Source organism: Lepus europaeus, chromosome Y, assembly GCF_033115175.1.
Source record: "Lepus europaeus isolate LE1 chromosome Y, mLepTim1.pri, whole genome shotgun sequence".
Taxonomy (NCBI): Eukaryota; Metazoa; Chordata; class Mammalia; order Lagomorpha; family Leporidae; genus Lepus; species Lepus europaeus.
In genome coordinates, this window is record NC_084851.1 from 4,730,004 (window position 1) to 4,751,760 (window position 21,757).

At 41.6% G+C, this 21,757-nt stretch overlaps 1 protein-coding gene across 1 annotated transcript; it reads left to right on the forward strand.

Annotated features, from left to right (window-relative positions):
* The first annotated feature begins 9,752 nt into the window (after positions 1–9,752).
* Positions 9,753–20,913, forward strand: LOC133753997 (testis-specific Y-encoded protein 9-like). The gene is made up of 7 exons (XM_062184634.1): positions 9,753–9,809; positions 9,856–10,080; positions 11,229–11,306; positions 11,414–11,525; positions 11,608–11,753; positions 11,859–11,967; positions 20,801–20,913. The coding sequence occupies exons 1-7, from the start codon at positions 9,753–9,755 to the stop codon at positions 20,911–20,913; spliced, it is 840 nt and encodes a 279-aa protein (XP_062040618.1).
* The last annotated feature ends 844 nt before the right edge of the window (positions 20,914–21,757 follow it).

Here is a 21,757-nt window from a genome sequence, read left to right on the forward strand (position 1 = left end):
CAATCCTATTCACAATAGCTATAAAAACAATCAAATACCTTGGAATAAACTTAACCAAAGATGTTAAAAATTTCTACGATGAGAATTACAAAATCTTAAAGAAAGAAATAGAAGAGGATACCAAAAAATGGAAAAATCTTCCATTCTCATGGATTGAAAGAATCAAAATCATCAAAATGTCCATTCTTCCAAAAAGAATTTATAGGTTCAATGTGATACCCAACAAGATACCAAAGACATTCTTCTCATATCTGGAGAAAATGATGCTGAAATTCATAGGGAGACACAGGAGACCAAGAATAGCTAAAGAATATTTGTAGAACAAAAGCAAAACCGGAGGCAGCGTAATACCAGATTTCAGGACATATTACAGAGCAGTTGTTTTCAAAACAGCATGTTACTGGTACAGAAACAAATGGATAGTCCAATGGAACAAAATAGAAACAACAGAAATGAATCCAAACATCTACAGCGAACCTATATTTGATCAAGGATCTAAAACCAATCCTTGGAGTAAGGACAGTCTATTCAATCAATGGTGCTGGGAAAATTGGATTTCCATGTGCATAAGCATGAAGCAAGACCCCTTCCTTACACCTTACACAAAATACACTCAACATGTATTAAAGACCTAACTCTATGTCCTGACACCGTCAAATTATTAGAGAATTTTGGAGAAACCCTGCGAGATATTGCCACAGTCAAAGACTTATTGGAAAAGACCCTGGAGGTGCAGGCAGTCAAAGCCAAAATTAACTATTGGGATTTCTTCAAATTGAGAATTCTCTGTACTGTTAAACAGTCAGGAAAGTGAGGAGGCAACTGATAGAATGGGAACGTTACAGATAAAGGGGTGATAACCAGAATCTACAAAGAAATCAAGAAACTCCACCACAACAAAACTAACAAACCACTTAAGAGATGGGCCAAAGAGCTCAATAGATATTTTTCAAATGAGAAAATCCAAATGGCAAACAGGAATATGAAAAATGGTCAAGAGCACTAGCAATCAGGGAAATACAAATCAAAACAACAATGAGGTTTCATCTCATCCCAATTAGAATGCCTCACATGTAGAAATCTACCAACAAAAAAATGCTGGCGAAGATGTGAGGAAAAAAGAACAATAACCTGCTTTTGGTGGGAATGCAAACAGGTAGAGCCACTATGGAAGTCAGTCTGGAGATTCTTCAGAAACCTGAATATAACTTTACCATACAACCCAGCCATCCCACTCCTTGGAATTTATCCAAAAGAAATTAAATTGGCAAATGAAAAACCTGTCTGCACCTCAATGTGTTTATTGCAGCTCAATTTACAATAGCTAAGACCTGGAATGAATTTAAATGCCCATCAACAGTAGACTAGATAAAGAAATTATGGGATATGTACTCTACAGAATACAGCAGTAAAAAACAATGAAATCCAGTCACTTGAAACAAAATGGATTTACCTGGAAAACATTATGCTGAGTGAAATAAACCAGTCCCAAAGGGACAAATATCATATGTTCTCTCTGATCGGTGACAACTAACCGAGCACCAAAAAGGAAACCTGTTAAAGTGAAATGGACACTATGAGAAACAATGATTTGATCAGCCCTTGCCCTGACTGTTGATGAGCAACTAAATATTTTATCCCTTTTAGTATTTTTCAGTTGTTCTACTTAATACTATTGGTTGAATTCTGTAATTAATACACAATTATTCTTAAGTGTTGAAGCTTAACTGAAAAATAATCTCTGTTAAATATAAGAGTGGAAATAAGAGAGGGAAGAGATGAACATTCCGGACATGATCAATGAGACTTGCCACAAAGGGTAGAGTTAGAAATATACTAGGGGATTCCAATTCAATCCCATCAAGGTTATGCCATCTCACTAGTCAAAGTGATCAGTTTCAGGACACAACTGATCTTAATGATAGGTTTAAGAATCAAAGGGATCACATAAACAAGACTAGTGTTTGAAAATAATAACTGATAGAATTAAAAGGGAGAGAGTGATCCAACCTGGGAATCAGTTTACACAGCAGACTCATAGAATGGCGGATGTCCTAAACATTACTCTGGCCTCAGAATCAACTTTTAAGGCATTCGGATCTGGCTGAAAAGCCCATGAGAGTATTTCAGGCATGGAAAGCCAAGACACTCTGGCAAAAAAAAAATGACCTAAATGAAAGATCTCCACGAGTGAGATCCCAGTGGAAAGAACAGGTCATCAAAGAAGGAGGTACCTGTCTCTGAAGGGAGTAGAGAACTTCCACTTTGACTATGACCTTGTCTAAATATGGTCAGAGTCAGCGAACTCAAGAGGCTTCCACAGCCTTGGCAACTCATGACAAGAGCCTAGGGTATTACTGATGCTATAAACAAGAGTGTCAATTTGTTAAGTCAACAACAAGTCACTGTGCACTTACTCCTCATGTAGGATCTCTGTTCTCAATTAGCTGTACATTGTGATTTAATGCTATAACTAGTACTCAAACAATATTTTACACTTTAAGTTTCTGTGTGGGTGCAAACTGATGAAATCTTTACTTAATATATGCTAAATTGATATCTGTATATAAAGAGAATTGAAAATGAATCTTGATGTGAATGGAAGGAGAGAGGGTGCGGGAGTTGGGAAGGTCGTGGGTGGGAGGGAAGTTATGGGGGGGAAAGCCATTGTAATCCCTAAGCTGTACTTTGGAAATTTATACTAATAAATAAAAGTTAAAAAAATTGAAAAATACAAAGGATACCAAGTAAACAAAAGCAATCAATAGGAATTAATATAGGCAGTATATGCAAAAATTTTTTAAAATCTAGAAGAAATTGATACATATCTGGATACATAAAGTCTACCAAACTTAGTCATGAAGACATATTAATCTTCATAGGGCAATAACAATGAAAGGGACTGAATCTGTTATAAAGTTTCTCTCAACAAACATATGCCCAGGAGCAGATGAGTTTGCGGCTGAGGTTGAATAATAAGATGTAATAATTTCAATGTTTTCAAATGATTCAAAACAATTTAAATGCAGAGAATCTTCCAAAATGGCTTTTAGGATACCAATATTGCATTAATTCTAAAACCAGAAATAGACACACCAAAAAAAGAGATCTATAAACAAATAACTCAGATGAACTTACATGCAAATATCCTCAACAGAATACTGATCCTTGCAAACTGATAATGGGAAACATTGTCAACACTCTGAGAAACATTAACATGTGAAAATACTTCTGGGAATAGACTTTAAAAATATATGCAAAATTCTAAAATTTGATTAGATGCAATCAGCAAACAAAAACAAGCTGACAGAACAGAAAAAAATATTTGCAAATAGGCACTTTGTCAAAAGCTACAAAGAGCTCAAGAAAACTAGCAAAAAGAACAATAATCAAACATTCTAGTTAAAATTGGGCAAAAGGCATGAATAGGCATAATTCAAAGTTGCAATTTAAGTGGACAATATACACATGATATTTTGCTGAGGATCACTAGCCGTCAGATGAAGCAAATAAAAACAAAACATGGTTTCATTTAACTCCTGCTAGAATGACTATAATTCAGAAATCAAATAAATATGTAAATAGAGAAATAAATATTCAGGAGTATGTGGGGAAATGGTACCATAATGAACTGGTGATAGGAATGGAAACTAATACAATTGTGGAATGCAGTATATAGAATTCTCTCTCAGAAATCTGAACATAGATCTGTAATATGACTCAGTAATCACATTGCTGAAAAATTAGGGAAATAAAATAAAATCAACATCTGAAAGAGTTATCTGTATCCCCATGTTTATTAAAGCTCAATTCATAGTAGTTAAGAGATGCGATTCAGACAGCTGTACATCAACTTAATTAGTAGGTTAAAAAAATGTGGTTTATATATAGTATGGAATACCACTCAGCCATAAAAATGAAATCTTATTTTTACATCAAAATGATTAAAAATGGGAACCATTATCCATAATGACATATGCCATTCTAAAAACCACAAATATCATGTTTTATCTAATATGTGGCAATTAACAGAACAGAAAAACATACAACATTGAAACTGACATCTTTTGATAAGATTGTTATTTTAACCATTGTTTAAAAGATCACTGTGGAATGGTGATCATCCTATTTTTTTAAATTTATTGAATGTTTTTATTAGGCATTCTTAGGCCTGTGATAATAGATTGGGTTTTAGGCCTTTGATTTCAGATATGTTTTAAAAAAGTATATTTTTGCAAAAATTAAACAAAATACAAGAAAGGAAAGAGGATGTTCATTTATGGAGAGAGAATAGTAGGGAGGGAAGTGTGGTTATCTTGCTAGAACTGAACTTAGGCCAGCGCCGTGGCTTAACAGGCTAATCCTCCGCCTTGTGGCACTGGCACACCAGGTTCTAGTCCCAGTCAGGGCACTGGATTCTATCCCAGTTGCCCCTCTTCCAGGCTAGCTCTCAGCTATGGCCCGGGAAGGCAGTGGAGGATGACCCAAGTGCTTGGGCCCTGCACCCGCATGGGAGACCAGGAGAAGCACCTGGCTCCTGCCATCGGATCAGCGCGATGAGACAGCCGCAGCGGCCATTGGAGGGTGAACCAACGGCAAAAAGGAAGACCTTTCTCTCTGTCTCTCTCTCTCACTATCCACTCTGCCTGTTCAAAAAAAAAAAAAAAAAGAACTATACTTAATGAAAAACATCAGCAGCTGGCGCTGTGGCACAGTAGTTTAATCCTTTCCTGCAGCGCCAGCATCACATACAAGCACCTGTTCTAGTCCCAGCTGCCCCTCTTCCAATCCAGCTCTCTGCTGTGGCCTGGGAAAGCAATAGAAGATGGCCCAAGTCCTTGGACCCCTGCACCCACATTGGAGACTGGGAAGAAGAACCTGGCTCCTGATTTCAGATAGGTGCTGCTCTGGCCATTTTGGGCATTTGGGGAGTGAAACAATGGAATGAAGACCTTTCTCTCTGTCTCTGTTTCTCACTGTCTGTAACTCAATCTCTCCAATAAAAAAATAAATCTATTTATATCAAGATATCAAGACTTACATCAAAATTATTGATATGTGGTCTTATTTAAAATTTAGCACAATTGAGAGATACATTCAGGTTTTTTTAATATAAACATAACTGTTTAAATAACCTAAAAAATGTATGAACAACCCTCAAAAGAATTCAGTGTGTGATAAAATTAACTATATTGAACTTCCACTTTGACTATGACCTTGTCTAAATAAGATCAATGTCCGTGGACTCAAAAGACTTCCATAGCCTTGATAACTCATGACTAGAGCCTAGGGAGATTACTGATGCTATAAACAAGAGTGTCACAATTGATCACACTGATAGGTCTAAGAGTCAAAGGGATCACATAAACAAGACTAGTGTCTGCTAATACTAACTGATAAAATCAAAAAGGGAGAGAAAGATCCAACATGGGAAGTGGGAGACACAGCAGACTCATAGAATGTTAGATGTCCTAAACAGCACTCTGGCCTCAGAATCAGCTCATAGGGCATACGGATCTGGCTGAAGAGCCCATGAGAGTATTGTAGGCATGGAAAGCCAAGACACTCTGAAAAAAAAAGGAAGACCCAAATGAAAGATCTCAGCTTGTGAGATCCCAGTGGAAAGAATGGGGCCATCAAAGTAGGAGGTACCTTTCTCTGAAGGGAGGAGAGAACTTCCACTTTGACTATGACCCTGTCAGAATAAGATCAAAGTTGGCGAACCCTAAAGGCTTCCATAGCCCTGGCAACTCATGACTAGAGCCTAGGGAGATTACTGACGCCATAAACAAGAGTGTCAAATTGTTAAGTCAACATCAAGAGTCACTGCATACTTACGTCTCATGTGGGATCTATCCTTAATGGATTGTCCAATGTGAAGTAATGATACAGCTAGTACTGAAAGAGTATTTTTACACTTTGTGTTTCTGTGTGGGTGCAAACTGATGAAATCTTCACTTAGTATATACTGTATCGATCTGTATATAAAGATAATTCAAAATGAAAAAAAAAACAACTTGGTGTTAAATTGGAAATTACATAGAAAATTAATCAACTTTTTAAAAATATATCATGTAGAGTCTCTGTCCTTAATGTGCTGTACATTGTGATTTAATGCTATAACCAGTACTCCAACAGTATTTTTTTCACTTTGTGTTGCTATGTGAGGGCAAACTGTTGAAATCTTTACTTTATGTATACTAAACTGATCTTCTGTAGATAAAGAGAATTGAAAATGAATCTCGATGTGAATGGAAGGGGAGAGAAAGCAGGAAAGGGGAGGGTTGCCAATGGGAGGGATTTATCGGGGGCGAGGAGCCATTGTAATCCATAAGCTGTACTTTGGAAATTTATATTCATTAACTAAAAGCTTTAAAAAAAGAATACTAAAACAAAAACAAAAAAAATAAATAAATAAAAAACAAGAGTGTCGATTTGTTAAGTCAACAACAGGAGTCACTGTGCACTTCCTCCTTATGTAGGATCTCTGTTCTTAATGTGTTGTTCAATATGAATTAATGCTATAACTAATACTCAAACAGTATTTTCCACTTTATGTTCTGTGTAGGTGCAAACTGTTGAAATATTTACTTAATATATTCTAAATTGATCTTATGTATATAAAGATAATTGAAAATGAAAAAAAAACTATATTCATTGAAATATCATTTACAGAGTTCTTTAAAATTAACCATTAAATAAAAATTTAAAGTCTAATCTGTTAAGGCAATGGAGTTTTAAAATATATGTTATCTCTTTTTAATACTTTTCTTCTCAACTGGCTATTGTCTTTCAATTATCTAGTCAAGTCCTAATATCTCTATTCTAGTTCTGACCATGGAAATGAGTTAAGATTATTTAAAAATATTTACTTATTTTAAAGTCTGTGAGTAATTACTTTATTTATAACTATGTATAAATCTGATATATAATTTGTTAAATTACCCAGATTCCATAAATAGATAGTAGTATACAATGTTAAACTAGATTTTGATACATATTTTAAGCCCTTTTTGGCATCTTTCATAGGCTTCCTAAAAATCAGCTTTCAAATTCTAAAGACCTTGATACTTCCAGTTGGGCTTTTGGAAATGTAAAATGATATTTTTCTCATTTTGTTGGTCACTTGTATTATATAAAATGTATTGTCATCGTATATAACAATGCTATTTTTTAAATTTTGTTAATATAGGGGGGCAGAGCCAAGATGGCGGATAGTGAGGACGTGCACCGATAGTCTGGGCAAATATAGTCTCATAAAAGTGGAATTACTGTAGCCTCAGGAAAAGACTCAAGAAAAAAACTGCAGAGGGAACGCTTCCGGATCTAGTGGATGTGACACAGAGGACCTACAGGGAGCCCACTGCGTGGAAGCCCAGCTGCGGGAGCCGAGCCGCAGAATCTCGCCAATATGGGAATGGGAGGTAAGACAAAAACCTCAGAAACCCGAGACATTGGTGGGGAAAGGCAGAGGCCTGAGGCCCCACTGGGCAAAGATCACGAATAAATCAGGGAAACCAGCATGGACACTAGACTCTCTCTCCACTCACCTTACAAAGGCAAGCAATACAAAGAGCAGACGCCATTTTACATATCTAAAGCGACAACGAGTACACAAACTCAGTAAGTTTGGGACTATGGCAAAATTAAGAACACATTGAGGGCTGCATAAACTCTTTGAGTGGTCCCAGGGGTAGATCAAATGAATACTCACAGGGGCAAGATTTCAACTACCCTCAATTCCAATCAGCTGTGCGGAATTGCTTCCCAACTGAGTAAAAAAAAGAGAGAGAAGGAGAGAGAGATCCAGCAAGGAGCAAGGGAGAGAACAATCTGGGTGAGTCACTTTTTGTGAAAAAAAAAAAAGCAGTTTGAGCAGCTTCCAAGTACCCATGAAGACTCACCGGCCTATGCATTCCCCATGCTCAAGAAAAGACATGGGAAGAAAATGAATCGTTCCCTCGGGCTCATCTCTAGAGTACAAGTAATTAGGAATAGAGAACACAGACACAAGAGATAGAACTTTTGGACCTCAGAACACTTATGCTCTTGTTCTGGGAATCTGAAGAGATTTTCTCACCAATCAGTTATGATTTCTAAGCTATCCGAGTAGAGACAAATGTTCTGAACATAGCAAGAATTTGTTGGTAGGCAAAAGAAATCCCAAAACAAAGGAAAACGCTACCAAACTACGGCGAGAAAGCGCAATATACTCTCCAGAAACAGATCTCACAATTTTCATAACATCCAGTTCTAACTCAAACAGTACAAGGCATGCAAATAAATGAGAATGAGACCAGACAGCACCCTGTGACACCTGGGGATTAACAGGGGTCATATAAAAGAAACCCAATTAAATAAATTCAAAAAAACGTATAGCGATGATTACTTTCTCCAAGTCTCCAAACTTGCTCCTAGCTCTAAAACTGAACATCACGTTTCTTAGAAGTTTGTCTGAAGAACTGTTTTTGAAACGCTAACTGCATTTCCCAATCTGCATGCTATTTATGAGGTTTCCCAAAACGAGACCGCCTTCCTCTGCAACAGGTCTAGTGAAAATACCTAGGAAAACACTATTCCACACAACCATCTCAAAATATTACGAATTTAGAAGATACACAGTTGGAGGAAATGGTGTGAGGGCAGTGCTTCTTAAAGTCCATCCAAACCACAACAAGGCAACCCTATTTTCCAACACTGGCTTACAGCTTGGCAGAACGCAAACCTGAAACTGGCCCCATCTGGAAATTTCTCTGATGCATCCCCTTCATGTCATCATTTTCTGCTGCGGGTCACAATTGTTACTTTTCCACTGCAAGGCTCTGTCGATCCAATTCAAGAAGGTAACCTGGGATCCACGTGCCTTATGGATTTGCTCCCAAGTCCACTTTTCTCAGTGTCATTATGTACCAGGACTACAATACACCTTTTGCACCACAGCGACACTGAACCCGTAAGCATTATCACAAGACACAGAAGAATTTGCATCTGCTATGAAGAAACCCGGAACGTAACCATTTTGGGGTAGCATGTGGGCGGGCCCACCTTTATAGAATCTGAGCCGCACAGGGAATGCTGAGATAACGTAAAGTACCTGGGGCTGCACGATTCAATGCTTGCTGTACCAGGAAGAACGGGCCACCACCTTTGCTCAGAAACTGTCCCGAGGCTAGGATGGCACAGGTCTTCCAGCAAGCCCTAGGGCTGCGAACCCAGGGATCCTATACCCTTAAATTGCAGACCTCGTCTTCCACAGAAGCCCCACTTCCGCATGGGAACGACCCCTCACTGTCGCTAATTGGCGCTCCAGGGAGAACGCAGTGCAGTATGGGTCTGGCGTCGCACTCCCACCCACTGGGCTCTTGCAGGCGTTAGGATTCTGTACGCATGCGCCTGGAGCGTGGCCACTCCAAATCTTCCGGGTGACCGTGCGGACGCTCACGGCGGCTCCAGCTCTTTGTGCGAGGCTTGTAAAACACGTCGTCCAACACGCAGAGTGGTACTGGCTGAAGCTGCTCAGGACCAGGACGGGATGTCCGCTGAGGTGAGGCGTCTGGGTGGCGGGGCTCGCCGAGGACCATCTGGCTAAGCTGAAGACAGAGCTTTTGTGAGGGAAAGGCCTGCTTGGCAGGAGCTCTGGAGGGTGATACTGCCGTGGAGTGCGCCGGGCCGCTGGCGTCGGGTGGTGTAGGCGAGGAGGCGGATGGCTGTATGGTGGACACCGCTCAAGAGAACTGGGCATTAGGGGAGAGATGGGGGCTGAGGTGGTGGCTGAGGAGGAGGCAGGTGAAGGAATTGGGGGAGCAGAAGTAGGAGGGGCAGGTGCTGCCACAACAAGCCTGATTTTGACCCCAGGAGAAGCAGGAAAAGAACGGGCCGGCGTGGCCGGGGCGTGTGTCGCTGGCTTGCCAGCCTCTGCTGGAGGAACTGGAAGCCCTCCAGTTAGATATGCAGCCCGTGAATAACCAAGCCACCAGGGCCTATGCCCGGCTGAAGCAGAAGATGCAGCAGAGGCGCAGGGTTCTCCTGGAGCACAGGAGGAGCATCATCCAGGATATCCCAGGCTTCTGGGCCAAGGTCGTATCCTTTTGAGTTTTCTTCTTTCTTTTTAAAAGATTTGTTTCTTTTTTGAAAGGGAAGTTTGTGAGAAAGAGACCGAGGGAGAGGGAGGGAGAGAGAATGAGGCATGGAGACCGTGCTAGGGAAAGAGAAGTCTTCCATGCTCAGGTTCCCTCCCCCAGTGGAAGTGACGGCCCACAGCTGAGCCGAACTGAAGCCTGCAGCAAGGAGCTTCTTCTGGAACACACAGGTGCAGGGGTCAAGCACTGGAGCCACTTCCACAGCTTTCCCTGCCCACAGCAGGGAGCTGGGACAGAGGACAAGCAGCCTGGTCCTTCTGGGGCCTTTATGGGTGACTGGCGCTGCATTTCCTGCCAGCCCACAGAGCTGCCCTGAGCTTTCCCTCTTTGTGCCTGTAGGGTTTTGTGCTTGTGCATGCTGTGTTTTGGAGATCTACCAAATGAACAACCAGCAGTTGGAAGGAATATGGTTGGTCCACACTCCTGTAAAACTGCCCTAGAGAATGGTAGGGACATTCTGACCCTAAACATGACCTGTGACTGGGATGGTAAGAGGAGTTCTATACCAGAAACACAGTGAGCCTGAGGGAGTCGTCACCCAAAAGGTGTCAATTGGAAGCACAGTCTTTCTTGTGATGGAGGCTTCTAGAAAGAGGGTTGATTTACCCTCCTAGAGAGTCAGAACCAGCTGTCTGACTCAGCGGGGAGGTGGGATCTAAAAGGATTCTTGAGGTTGGGTCTCACGGCAAACTGCAGAATTGTGCTCCCCGGCAGCTGAGGAATGGGATCTGAATGTTGAGCTGATGCAGGTCAGTTCTCCTGCCAGATCACCAATAAGATCACACAGATCACCAACTTGTGTTGTCCCATAGTATGTGGTGACAGTGTAGCCTTAGCACACCAATACCAGGGCTGTCACCATGCCGAGGAAAGGGCCACTCTGGAGTCCACAAACTTAGAGGTTAACCAGTACCATGTTACACTCACCTGGGGAAATGTGCTGAAAGGGAGCCTAGGGTGAGGATGTGTACTCTGCATGGTCTCTCAGTGGCATTTTCTACATACTTTTTCCCTCATCTCTGGCTCTCCTCTACCCAAATGCACACACACAAGCACTCTTTATCATCTGAAGGTTCCTTGACAAAGCAGTTTGTGAACCACCCTCAGATGTCAGCCATGGTCCGCGACAAGGATGAAGACTTGCTTAGCTACATGGTCAATTTGCAGGTAAGTCCCTGTGAGGTCTGGTGGTGTTTTGGGCAGGGTGGCATAAGAAACAGAAGTCTTTTTGCAAGTGGCCGGGTAAGTTTGCCTTCTCCACTTTATCCTGGCAGGTGGAGGAAGTCAAGCACCCCAATAATTGCTGCAAGATCAAGATGTACTTTCAGATCAACCCCTACTTCTGTAATAAGTTGATTGAAAAGGAATATCTTAGAGATGTCAAGGGTGAGAAGTTTCTCAGACTGAATTGGGAGGAGGTGTGTAGGTCATTGCTGCCATCCTATTCCACATCCTTTTCTTCCTGTAGGATATATAGCATATCATTCCACTACAGTTAAGTGGCATCGGACTTATAAACACGAGGCCCAAAGCCGCAGGCAGTACAGCAGCACTCTGAGCATCTTCAACTGGTTTTTGGACCACAACTTTGTAGGATCAAACAGGATTGCTGAGGTGGGCCTCACTGGGAAAGGTCAAAAGTGAACTCCTTGGGTTCTTCAGCCTGAGGTGAATGGGGTGATGTGGGCAGTGAGCTGACCTGCCCCTCTTTGCTGCCAGATCATCTGCAAGGATATGTGGCTCAACCCTGTGGCCTACTACCCTAGGGAGGAGACACCTAGACAGGAAACGGAGAATGCGGGTGAGCAGCCCAGCTGTTCAGTTGAAGGTACTGTTTTCTGGGATCCAATCACACATCTCCCAAAGGCTCTCAGTCAGTCATTGAAGCTCAGAGGGAGAAGGGGATTGCTCAAGCTCAGTCCATCCTGGGTGTCAGTATCAACCAGGGACACTAGGGAAATGCGGTTAAAAATTGTAAGGATGGGTCGGTCATGCACACAATCTGAAGCATGGAGAATGTCCCACCCAGAAGCCTTTCAGAATCAGTTGCTGCACTCCATCACTTGCAGGTCAACTCTCCCTCAGCCTTTTCTTTTGATTTTTTTAAAGATTTTATTTAATGAATGCATTTTTCATCAGTGCAACTTTAGGAATATAATAGTTTTTCCCCCACGCCCACCTCCCTGCCTCTCCCTCTCCCATCCCCTTCTGCATTACGGTTCATTTTTAGTTTGAATTTATTTACAGAGGACCAACTCCATGGTAAGCACAGATTTCAACAGTTTGCACCCACATGCACACACAGTGGGTAGAGTACAGTTTGAGAACAAGATTTGCAGTTGATTCTCATAGTACAGCCCATTAAGGATGGAGATCTTACACGGGGAGGAAGAGCACAGTGACTTCTGTTGTTCCTTTAACAATTAGCACTCTTATTTATGATGTCAGCGATCACCCAAAGATCTTGCCATAGGCTGCCAAGGCTGTGGAAGCCTTTTGTGACCAGACCCCATCGGTATTTGGACACAGCCATAAGCAGAGTGGATGTTCTCTCCTCCCTTCAGAGAAGTGTACGTGCCTCTTTGATGGCCCTTTCTTTCCACCGGGGTCTCACAGAGATTCTCCGTGTAGGATATTTTTTTTTTGCCACAGAGTCTTAGCTTTCCATGCCTGAAATGCTCTCACAGTCCTTTCTGAGGTCGGAGTGTTACTTACGGCAAAAGTCATTCTAGGAGTCTGCTTTGTGGACTGCTTCCCATAATGGACTTTCCTTCCTTTTTAATTCTGTCTATTAATATTACAAGGCACTGGATGACCCTCAACTTTATAATTACCCAGTTATATCTGGCCTCACCATAGATTACTTGTTCACTGTTTCCGCACATGTATATGTATGTTTGTATGATGACATCTTGCCAAGTTACTGTTTTGAAAATATGTGTCTTGTGTAGTCGTCTTGTACCATGCCAGTCTGTGGATACCAGCAAAGACATTGCAGTGAGGGGAAAATAGTTTTTGACACTTTTTGGGAGGAATGTGGATAGGTGGCACATGAGGGAAAGGAGTATTCCAATGCAGAGCTTTGATAATTTGTAAGGACTTTGGTGTTGTTCAGAGAAAGTGCATCTGTGTGTATTTGTGTCTTTCAGGATGCCCTGAGATATAGAAGTCACTGCAATGGCAATGTGTTCTTTTGAAAACCTTCATCCAGGAGAATTCATAAACTGATCCTAAAACATAAGAAAGAAGATTCAGATTTGATGGTGATAAATTGGCACTTTGGATCAACACCCACCGCAAGAAAAATCCGGAGGGAGCAATAAACAGGATAATGTGTGTATGTCTGCGTGTCATTCTTCATGCTCCCAACAGGGAGAAGAGAAAAGGTGTAGTCCATGTGTGGTTTCTGATTTTTCTCTCTGGGACATCCTAATCTGTTCAGTGACAGGATTGATGTGACAGGTGAGAGAGTTAGAAATCTATATTGTAATACTCTGTAATGTTTCTTGCAAGAATTCATCCTTCAGACCAGGGGCACATCAGAGGAAGTATGGCAAAGGGAGCCAGTGACCATCGATGCCATTGATTTCTCCCAAGCTGAGTGAGGGCAGTTTCACAAAGATCCAGGTGAACTAACGCCAAACAACAGAGCTCCGTGTGTTCAGAAAATGTTCCTCACAGAGCGTCTCATGTGTCAGAGACAGTACAGGAACATAGGCTGTTGGAAGCCTCTTTAGATAGTTTCCCCACTGAAACAAATGTACTCCTTACGTAGGTGAATGAAGAATTCATTCCTGGGAGAAGGACACGTTATGATTGAGGCACAGAAGATACCTGAAGGGTTGGGAACAAGCATACATAGTTTGTGAAAAGGTAGTAGAATACAACTTTGAATGGGACAAAGGGGTCTTTATTAAATGGTAACCTGTTGGGAAAACACTGTAAAATTCTAGTTGTGTGTCTTCATCAGTGTCAGTGCCTGTGTTGTTGAGGACAGAACATAGTTTGGAAAAAGTAGGCAGAAGTGCAGGGACCTGAGACGTGCAGCTGCTAAGTTTCCAGCTACCACCCTATATGCACTTTACAGCTGTGCACATAGAGCATCCCAGAGGCAGTCACTTTGGCTCTTACTTCTGTTGTCTAGTTGAGTTAAGCTTTGGCTGTGAGTATATATCCAGAGGACCAATGCAGAAAACAACTCACACAATGTATGTTCACTTCTTTGTAGTGTGTGTTTCAGTAACAATGTCTTCTCTTTGGGGAGTGGCAGGACCCCCATCACTACTTCAGGTCCTTCCTACGGCCATGGGTTTGTCATCCTATGTGTTTAGGCTACTGTGAAGGGAAAGACTTGGGGCTTGCATAGAGGTGTTAAAAGGAGCTTAGAGAAGAGATGTTCAAGCCTCACCAGCACCTGCTCTGTGGCCCCCTCCAGTGTTCTTTCTGTGGTGGGGAGCAGTTCCATCTAACACACACCATCTGACTAACCAGTGGACAGGTAAAGGATTAGACTGTGTCACACAGCCAAAGGGAGTTGATGGTGTGTTGCACACGTCATTCTTTTCTTTCTTCCTATAAAAGGGTTCCAACTGGAACTTCCTCATCGGTGTTGTAGAAAACCTTTGTTTGATTTCCATTTGCTTTACACACTTTCTTCCTGTAAATTTTACTTGGGGCGCATGTGTATCCTTTCTGTGCAGGAAATCTTAAATTTCTTCAAGGAAGCATTTAAATGGCCCTTGTTTTCTTTCCGATTATAAGCAAATAGGCCCTTATTTCTTTAGGTTTGGTTAATGATCCATTTAATTCAAGATAATTATTAATAGGTTAAAAATTTACATCTGGGGGCTGGTGCCATGGCGCAGCAGGTTAACGCCCTGGCCTGAAGCACTGGCATCCCATATGAGTGCCGGTTCTAGTCCCGGGACTTGTGCCACTTGTGCAGTGCCAACATCCCATATGCTTGCCAGTTTGAGTCCCAGGTGGTCCATTTCTAATCCAGCTTCGTGGGAATGCAGGGAAGGGTGACCCAAGTTGCCATGCACACATGTGGGAGACTTGGAAGAAGCTCCATGTTCTGGTGTATGGTCTGGCACACTCCAGCCATATTAGCCATTTAGGCAGTGAACAAACAGATGGGAGTTTCTCTCTCTCTGTCTCTCTCTCTCTCTTTGTCTCTCTCTCATCTCTTTGTGCGTGCATCTCTCTCATCTCTTTGTGCGTGCATCTGTGAGTGTGTGTTTAGCACCTCAAGCTACAACTTAATGCCTATTGATGCATATCACTCTGTTTGTCTCTCGACACCTAACTTCCGAAAACCCCATCCCACTGTCAGTTAATTACTGTGAATTCATATCCTTGCAGGATGTATCCCTCCAATATAATGAATGAACACTGGTTGTAGCCACTCTGTAGAAAGTGACAGAACACACTGGGGCTTCAGCAGGATTTCTAGCAAGTCTTTAATACTCCAAATCGGTTGCCCTCCAAGTCTTTCTGCTAGAGTACAGGGCTCACTTACAAGACTCTGCTTGTAATTCCAGAAGTGGGATTGTGGCTGTCTCAGAAGTAAGATTCATTGCTGATATGCTTACCTCTTAATAGCTATTTAGTTATATAAACACATGGCAGAAGCCTTGAAATGGGAGGATTTCCTTTTTTGCCTTTTTTGGAGTATTGTAACTTCCCTGAGTAGCGTGCTTACCTGTAACCTCAATGGGCTATAATCTCAGTGGGTGAAGAGGGTCCACAGTGTAAGGATCTAGTACTTTCCTATGTATACTACTTCCTAGGCTGAGGTGCTAATGGGACAATAGTGAGGTGCTGTTACCTATCCAATAATTTGATTCATTATTTAACATCCATCATTATCTCAGACTGAAAGTTCCATGTTGTATTCCTATATCCTAATGCCTGGTACATATCAAGAGCATTATTTGTTAAGGAGGGAGTTAGTGACCCATAAGTTCATGAAACCAGATGACCTGCTCACCACTGGGAACTCCCTACTTAGTATAGACTGCAAGGTCTCTCCTTACCCTACACCAACAACAGCCCTGGTAATTGATTTGGCAAGGGTCAAGGGATTCAAACAACCCTGGAATCATCAAACTTTTAGTGTGGCATCCTTTGGGAATACTTGAAGGAATTTACATTCCTGACATTGTAGTGGGGAATCTGATGGATCTGTACAGACAGGACTTTTCTCCTACTTGGGCCCTGATTCCTATCTTCCAATGAGTATTGGATTTGCAAAGGGAATGCATGTATCTAGAAACTTTGCAGAGCCAGTGACACAGCTGACAGTTCCGCCCATGAAATCTGTTAAGGTGTGGAGGTCAGTGGCCTGGTATTTGGTAGCACTTATGTGTGTCATTTTAGAAAAAGATGCCTATCATTTCTTCTTGATTCCTGGATTGATGTAAATGAGAAGCTAAAAGTCCTGAAGTCAACAGCAACTGCCTGGGGGAATGGATTTGTTAAGACAGAGACACATGGCTTAAGAGATGTGTATCGGAATAAGATCAAAGTCAGCGAACTCTAAAGGCTTCCATAGCCCTGGCAACTCATGACTAGAGCCTAGGGAGATTACTGACGCCATGAACAGGAGTGTCAAATTGTTAACTCAGCAACAGGAGTCACTGTGTACTTACATCCCATGTGGGATCTGTCCTTAATGGGCTGTCCAATGTGCAGTGATGCTATAACTAGTACTGAAACAGTATTTTTACACTTTGTGTTTCTGTGTGGGTACAAACTGATGAGATCTTTACTAATTATATACTGAATTGATCTTCTGTATATAAAGATAATTGGAAATGGAAAAAAAAACCCTGGTGTTAAATTGGAAATGGCATAGAAAATTAATTTTTTAAAAAAATATTATGTAGGATCTCTGTTTTTAATGTGCTGTACACTGTGATTTAATGCTATAACTAGTACTCCAACAGTATTTTTTCTCACTTTGTGTTGCTATATGGGGGCAAACTGCTGAAATCTTTACCTAATATATACTAAACTGATCTTCTGTATATAAAGAGAATTAAAAATGAATCTTGATGTGAATGGAAGGGGAGAGGGAGCGGGAAAGGGGATGGTTGCAGGTGGGAGGGAAATTATGGGAGGGGGGAAGCCATTGTAACCCATAAGCTGTAATTTGGAAATTTATATTCATTAAATAAAAGCTTAATAAATGAAAAAAAATAAATTAAAAAAAAGAAAAGAAAGAAATTTTCATCCCCTCCCCCCAAAAAAGAGATGTGTAAGGAAAAGGAAGATTTAATTTTTTGTTAATACAGCTCATGAAGCCACACTAAGCCACCTATTTAGAGAAAAGCCATGTACATATAGCCGAGACCCTCCTCAGAAGACACCAGAGAATGGTGTTCTGACACTAAAATTTTCTATACAAGTGGAAGAAACCCCGAACCAAACAGACACATGGATCCTACGGATCTGCTGAGAAAACAATTAGAAAGAAAGATTTTGCATGTATTCCACAAACAACACAGTACAGGAATATCTGCCTTCACCCTTCATTTCACACAGAAAATATAAATTAATGACTATGAACAAATGAAGCAAGAAATGACTGCATTTATAACAATGTTTCTTATTTCAGGTACCTGTTTGCTAACAAAAACATACTTGTTATTTTATTGAAAGTGAACACAGCAGAGATTATATGGTGGCCAAGGCAGTAGCAAAAATATTCCAATCAAAAAATAAATAAATAATAACAACAACAAAACACAAGAAAATTCACAAAATTACCTTCAACTTTAAGGTAAAATATTGGAAACAAGTGAAGTGGCTGTATATCATATCAACCCTTGGGATACAGCAAAAGCATTCTTAATTGGAACGTTTGTAGCATTCGCTGCTAATGAGTAAAAAACTGGAAAAATACTAAATAAGGGAGCAACAAATGCAGCCCAAAGACCTAGAAAGACAACCACAAACCAAACCCAAAGTTAGTAAAAGGAAAAACATATTTTAAATTAGCGAAGAAATCAACTACATTGAAACATGAAGTCGGTCTTTCTCTCTCAGCTTCCTGGTTCTCCATGCTCCATCATCCTTTGGCCTCGCCAGATGGCTGAACCAGTGGGTTCAACTGGATCTTGGGTAGTGAACCACCAAAACTAAGAGAGGAGCTTCTTGATGCTACATGAAGTAGCAGACTGTGGCTGATGTTCATGGAGAGAAATTATTCATGAACTTTGTAAACACACGTGTCTTAGTCCCCAATGGCCAAGATGGCAGAATAGGGAGGGAGCACACTGGTAATATGAGAAAAGATAGTTTAGAATAAGTGGAGATACTGTAGTTTCAGGGAGGAGTTAGGGAAAAAAACTGCAGAGGAAACACTTCCGGAACTAGTAGGACACGGTGAACCTACATGCAGGGCACAGGCACCCACAGCTCGGGACCCCAGCTGCTGAGTCTATGTACCAGCCCTGGGAAGGGAGGTGACACGAAACCTCAGTAGCCTGATACACTGGCGGGGAGCAGCAGGAAGAGCCTAGATGGAACAAGGCTTGAAGCCCCATGAGGCAAAGTTCACCAGGCTAACTAGAGGAGAAAAAATATAAAAATAAAAAAATAATCAAAAGGAACTGGTACAGACATGATTCTCTCTCTTCACTCACCTTACAAAGGTGAGCAAGGCAAAGAGCAGGTGCCATTTTGGACATACGTGTAAGCTATGTCAACTCAGGGCTGTGCCCGCCCTCAACCACGCAGAAAAACCTGACTCTGGTGGGGAGAAATAACAGGAGGTTAAGACCGAGTGAATGCATTGAGATTATGAACTGACACTGAAAAAAAATTGAGGGTGTGTATGAGAACTCACGGAGTGCCTGAGACGTGAGTACTCTCAGGAGAAGCCACAAACTTGGAAACCTTGGGAACCCGGTGGGAGATTGCAGGGGAATTTGAGTTTACACTGAGGACTGCACAGATCCTTTGTGTGGTCCTTGGGACAGAGCAAATGAATATCATACCCACAGGCGCCAGGTGCCAGAGGAGTTCCTGAAGGCATGGAGAGAGAGAAAGGATTAGAAGGACTTTTTAGCGAGATACTAGCAGAAAACTTCCAGGGTTTGGAGAAGGACAGAGACATCCTAGTACAGGAAGCTCATAGAAGCCCTAAGAAACATGACCAAAAGAGATCCTCACCACAACACGTTGTAATCAAACTCAGTGAAACATAAAGAAAAGATTCTAAAATGTGCCAGAAAGAAATGTCAGATTGCTCTCAGAGGATCTCCAATTAGACTCACAGGAGACTTCTCATCAGAAACCCTACATGCTAGGAGGGAATGGCAAGATGCAGCCCAGATACTAAGAGAGAAAAACTGCCAGCCCAGAATATTATATCTGCGGAGCTCTCACTTGTGAATGAAGGTGAAATTAAGACCTTTCATAGCAAACAGACATTGAAAGAATTTGTCACCACATGTCCAGCCCTGCAAAAATGCTTAAAGATGTGTTAGACACAGAAACACAGAAACACGACCATCATTATGAAAGAAGGTAAAGGAAGGAAAACTCACAGTAAAAATCACAGGAAATTCAGAGCATATATTAGAATAACTTTTGGGAAAATGGCAGGGCAAAGTTACTACTTATGAATAGTCACACAGAACGTTAATGGCCTCAACTCTCCAGTTAAAAGACACAGATTGGCTGTATGGATTAAAAAACAAAACCCATCTATTGCTGCTTATAAGGAACACATTTTTCCAACACTGATGCATGCATACTTAAAGTGAAAGGTTGGATGAAGATATTACATGCCAACAGAAACAAAAAAAAGCATGTGTAGCCATCTTAATATCAGACAAAATAAACTTTAACACAAAACTGTTAAGAGAGACAAAGAGGGACACTATATAATGATTAAGGGTTCAATTCAAGAGGAAGATGTAACTATTATAAATATATATGCACCTAATTACAAGGTGCCGGTTTATTTAAAAGATATGTTAAGGGATTGTTGCTTATAGTGTCCATTTCACCTAACAGGTTTCCTCTTTGGCGCTCAGTTGTCATCGATCAGGGAAAACAAATGATATTTTTCTCTTTGGGACTGGCTTAATTCACTCAGCATGATGTTTTCCAGATTGCTCCATCTTGTTGCAAATGACTGGGTTTCATTGTTTCTTACTGCTGTATAGTATTCTATGGAGTACATGTCCCATAATTTCTTTATCCATTCTACTGTTGATGGGCATTTGGGTTGGTTCCAGGTCTTAGCTATTGTGAATTGATTAAACGGAGACTTAGACTCTTAGACTCTGATATAGTATTGGGGGACTTCGATACCCCACTCTCAGAAACAGACAGATCAACCGGACAGAAGAACAACAAGGAAACAGCAGATTTAATCGCTGCCATAGCCCAAATGGATGTAACAGATATCTACAGAACTTTCAATCATACTTCTTAGCAGTGGTTGGCTAGGTAGGTGATCTTAATGAATAAATCAGAGATGAAATAGGTGTTAAAAGGATACTATGTAGGGGGCGGAGCCATGATGGTGGAATAGTGAGGGCATGCACTGATAGTCCGGGAAAAGATAGTTTAATAAAAGTGGAGTTACTGTAGTATCAGGGAAAGGCTCAGGAAAAAAATTGAGGAAATTCTTCTGGATCTAGTGGATGTGACATGCAGGACCTCTGAGGAGAGCAAGGATGCACATGGCTCGGAAACCCAGGCGCAGATCTGTGCACCAGCGCTGGAAGAGGAGATGAGGCAAAAACCTCGGTAGCCCAAGACATTGGAGGGGAAAGAGCAGAGAGAGCCTAGAGGGAACGATGCTTGAAGCCCCGCTGGGGAAAGTTCCCCAGGTTGACTGGAGGAGAGAAAAAATGAATAAATAAGGGGAACCAGCATGGACACGAGCCTCTCTCTCCAAACACCTTACAAAGCCGAGCAAGACAGAGAGCAGGCACCACTTGGACATATGCAAAGCAGTGCCCGCTTTCAGCCAAGCAGAAAAACCTGACTCTGGTGGGGAGAAATAATAGGAGGTAAGGACCTAGTGAAGGTATGGAGCTAATGAACTGAGACTGAAACTCTGAGGGTGGGTGAGAGAACTCACGAAGTACACAACCTCAGAAACCTTGGCAACCTGGTGGGAGACTGCAGAGAAATTTGCGACCACACTGAGGGCTGCATAGACCCTTTGTGTGGTCCCTAGGGTAGAGCAGATGAATACCAACAGGAGCCAGATTTCATACATCGACTACCCTCAATTCCACTCAGCTGTGTGGAATTACTTCCCTTGTGAGGAAAAAAAATGAGAGAGAGAGAGTCGAGTGAGCGAGAGAGAGAGAGAGAGAGAGAGCAACCTGGGTGAGTCACCTTTGTCACACCCATAGCACTGAAGAACCAAACAGAGCTCTCTGGCCACACCCATCACAGCCTCCAAGGATCCATCAAAAGCAGACAGTCCACTTAATCTAGAGTCACAGTATAATGAGAAAAACCACTACAGCAAAGAAATCAAAGAATATCTCCACAATGCCAAACAACAAACACAGAAACCAAGGAAAAAGAATGAGGAAGACATTGTGACACCCCCAAATGAACAAGACACCCCAATGCAAGAT

Bases quoted from the DNA above. Each gene is read 5' to 3' on its own strand.
- LOC133753997 (XM_062184634.1), top strand. From the start codon at position 9,753: ATGGGGGCTGAGGTGGTGGCTGAGGAGGAGGCAGGTGAAGGAATTGGG. The intron at 11,526-11,607 runs GTGAGAAGTTTC...TTCTTCCTGTAG, and splicing joins ATATCTTAGAGATGTCAAGG to GATATATAGCATATCATTCC. The intron at 11,968-20,800 runs GTACTGTTTTCT...TTCTGGATCTAG, and splicing joins GCCCAGCTGTTCAGTTGAAG to TGGATGTGACATGCAGGACC.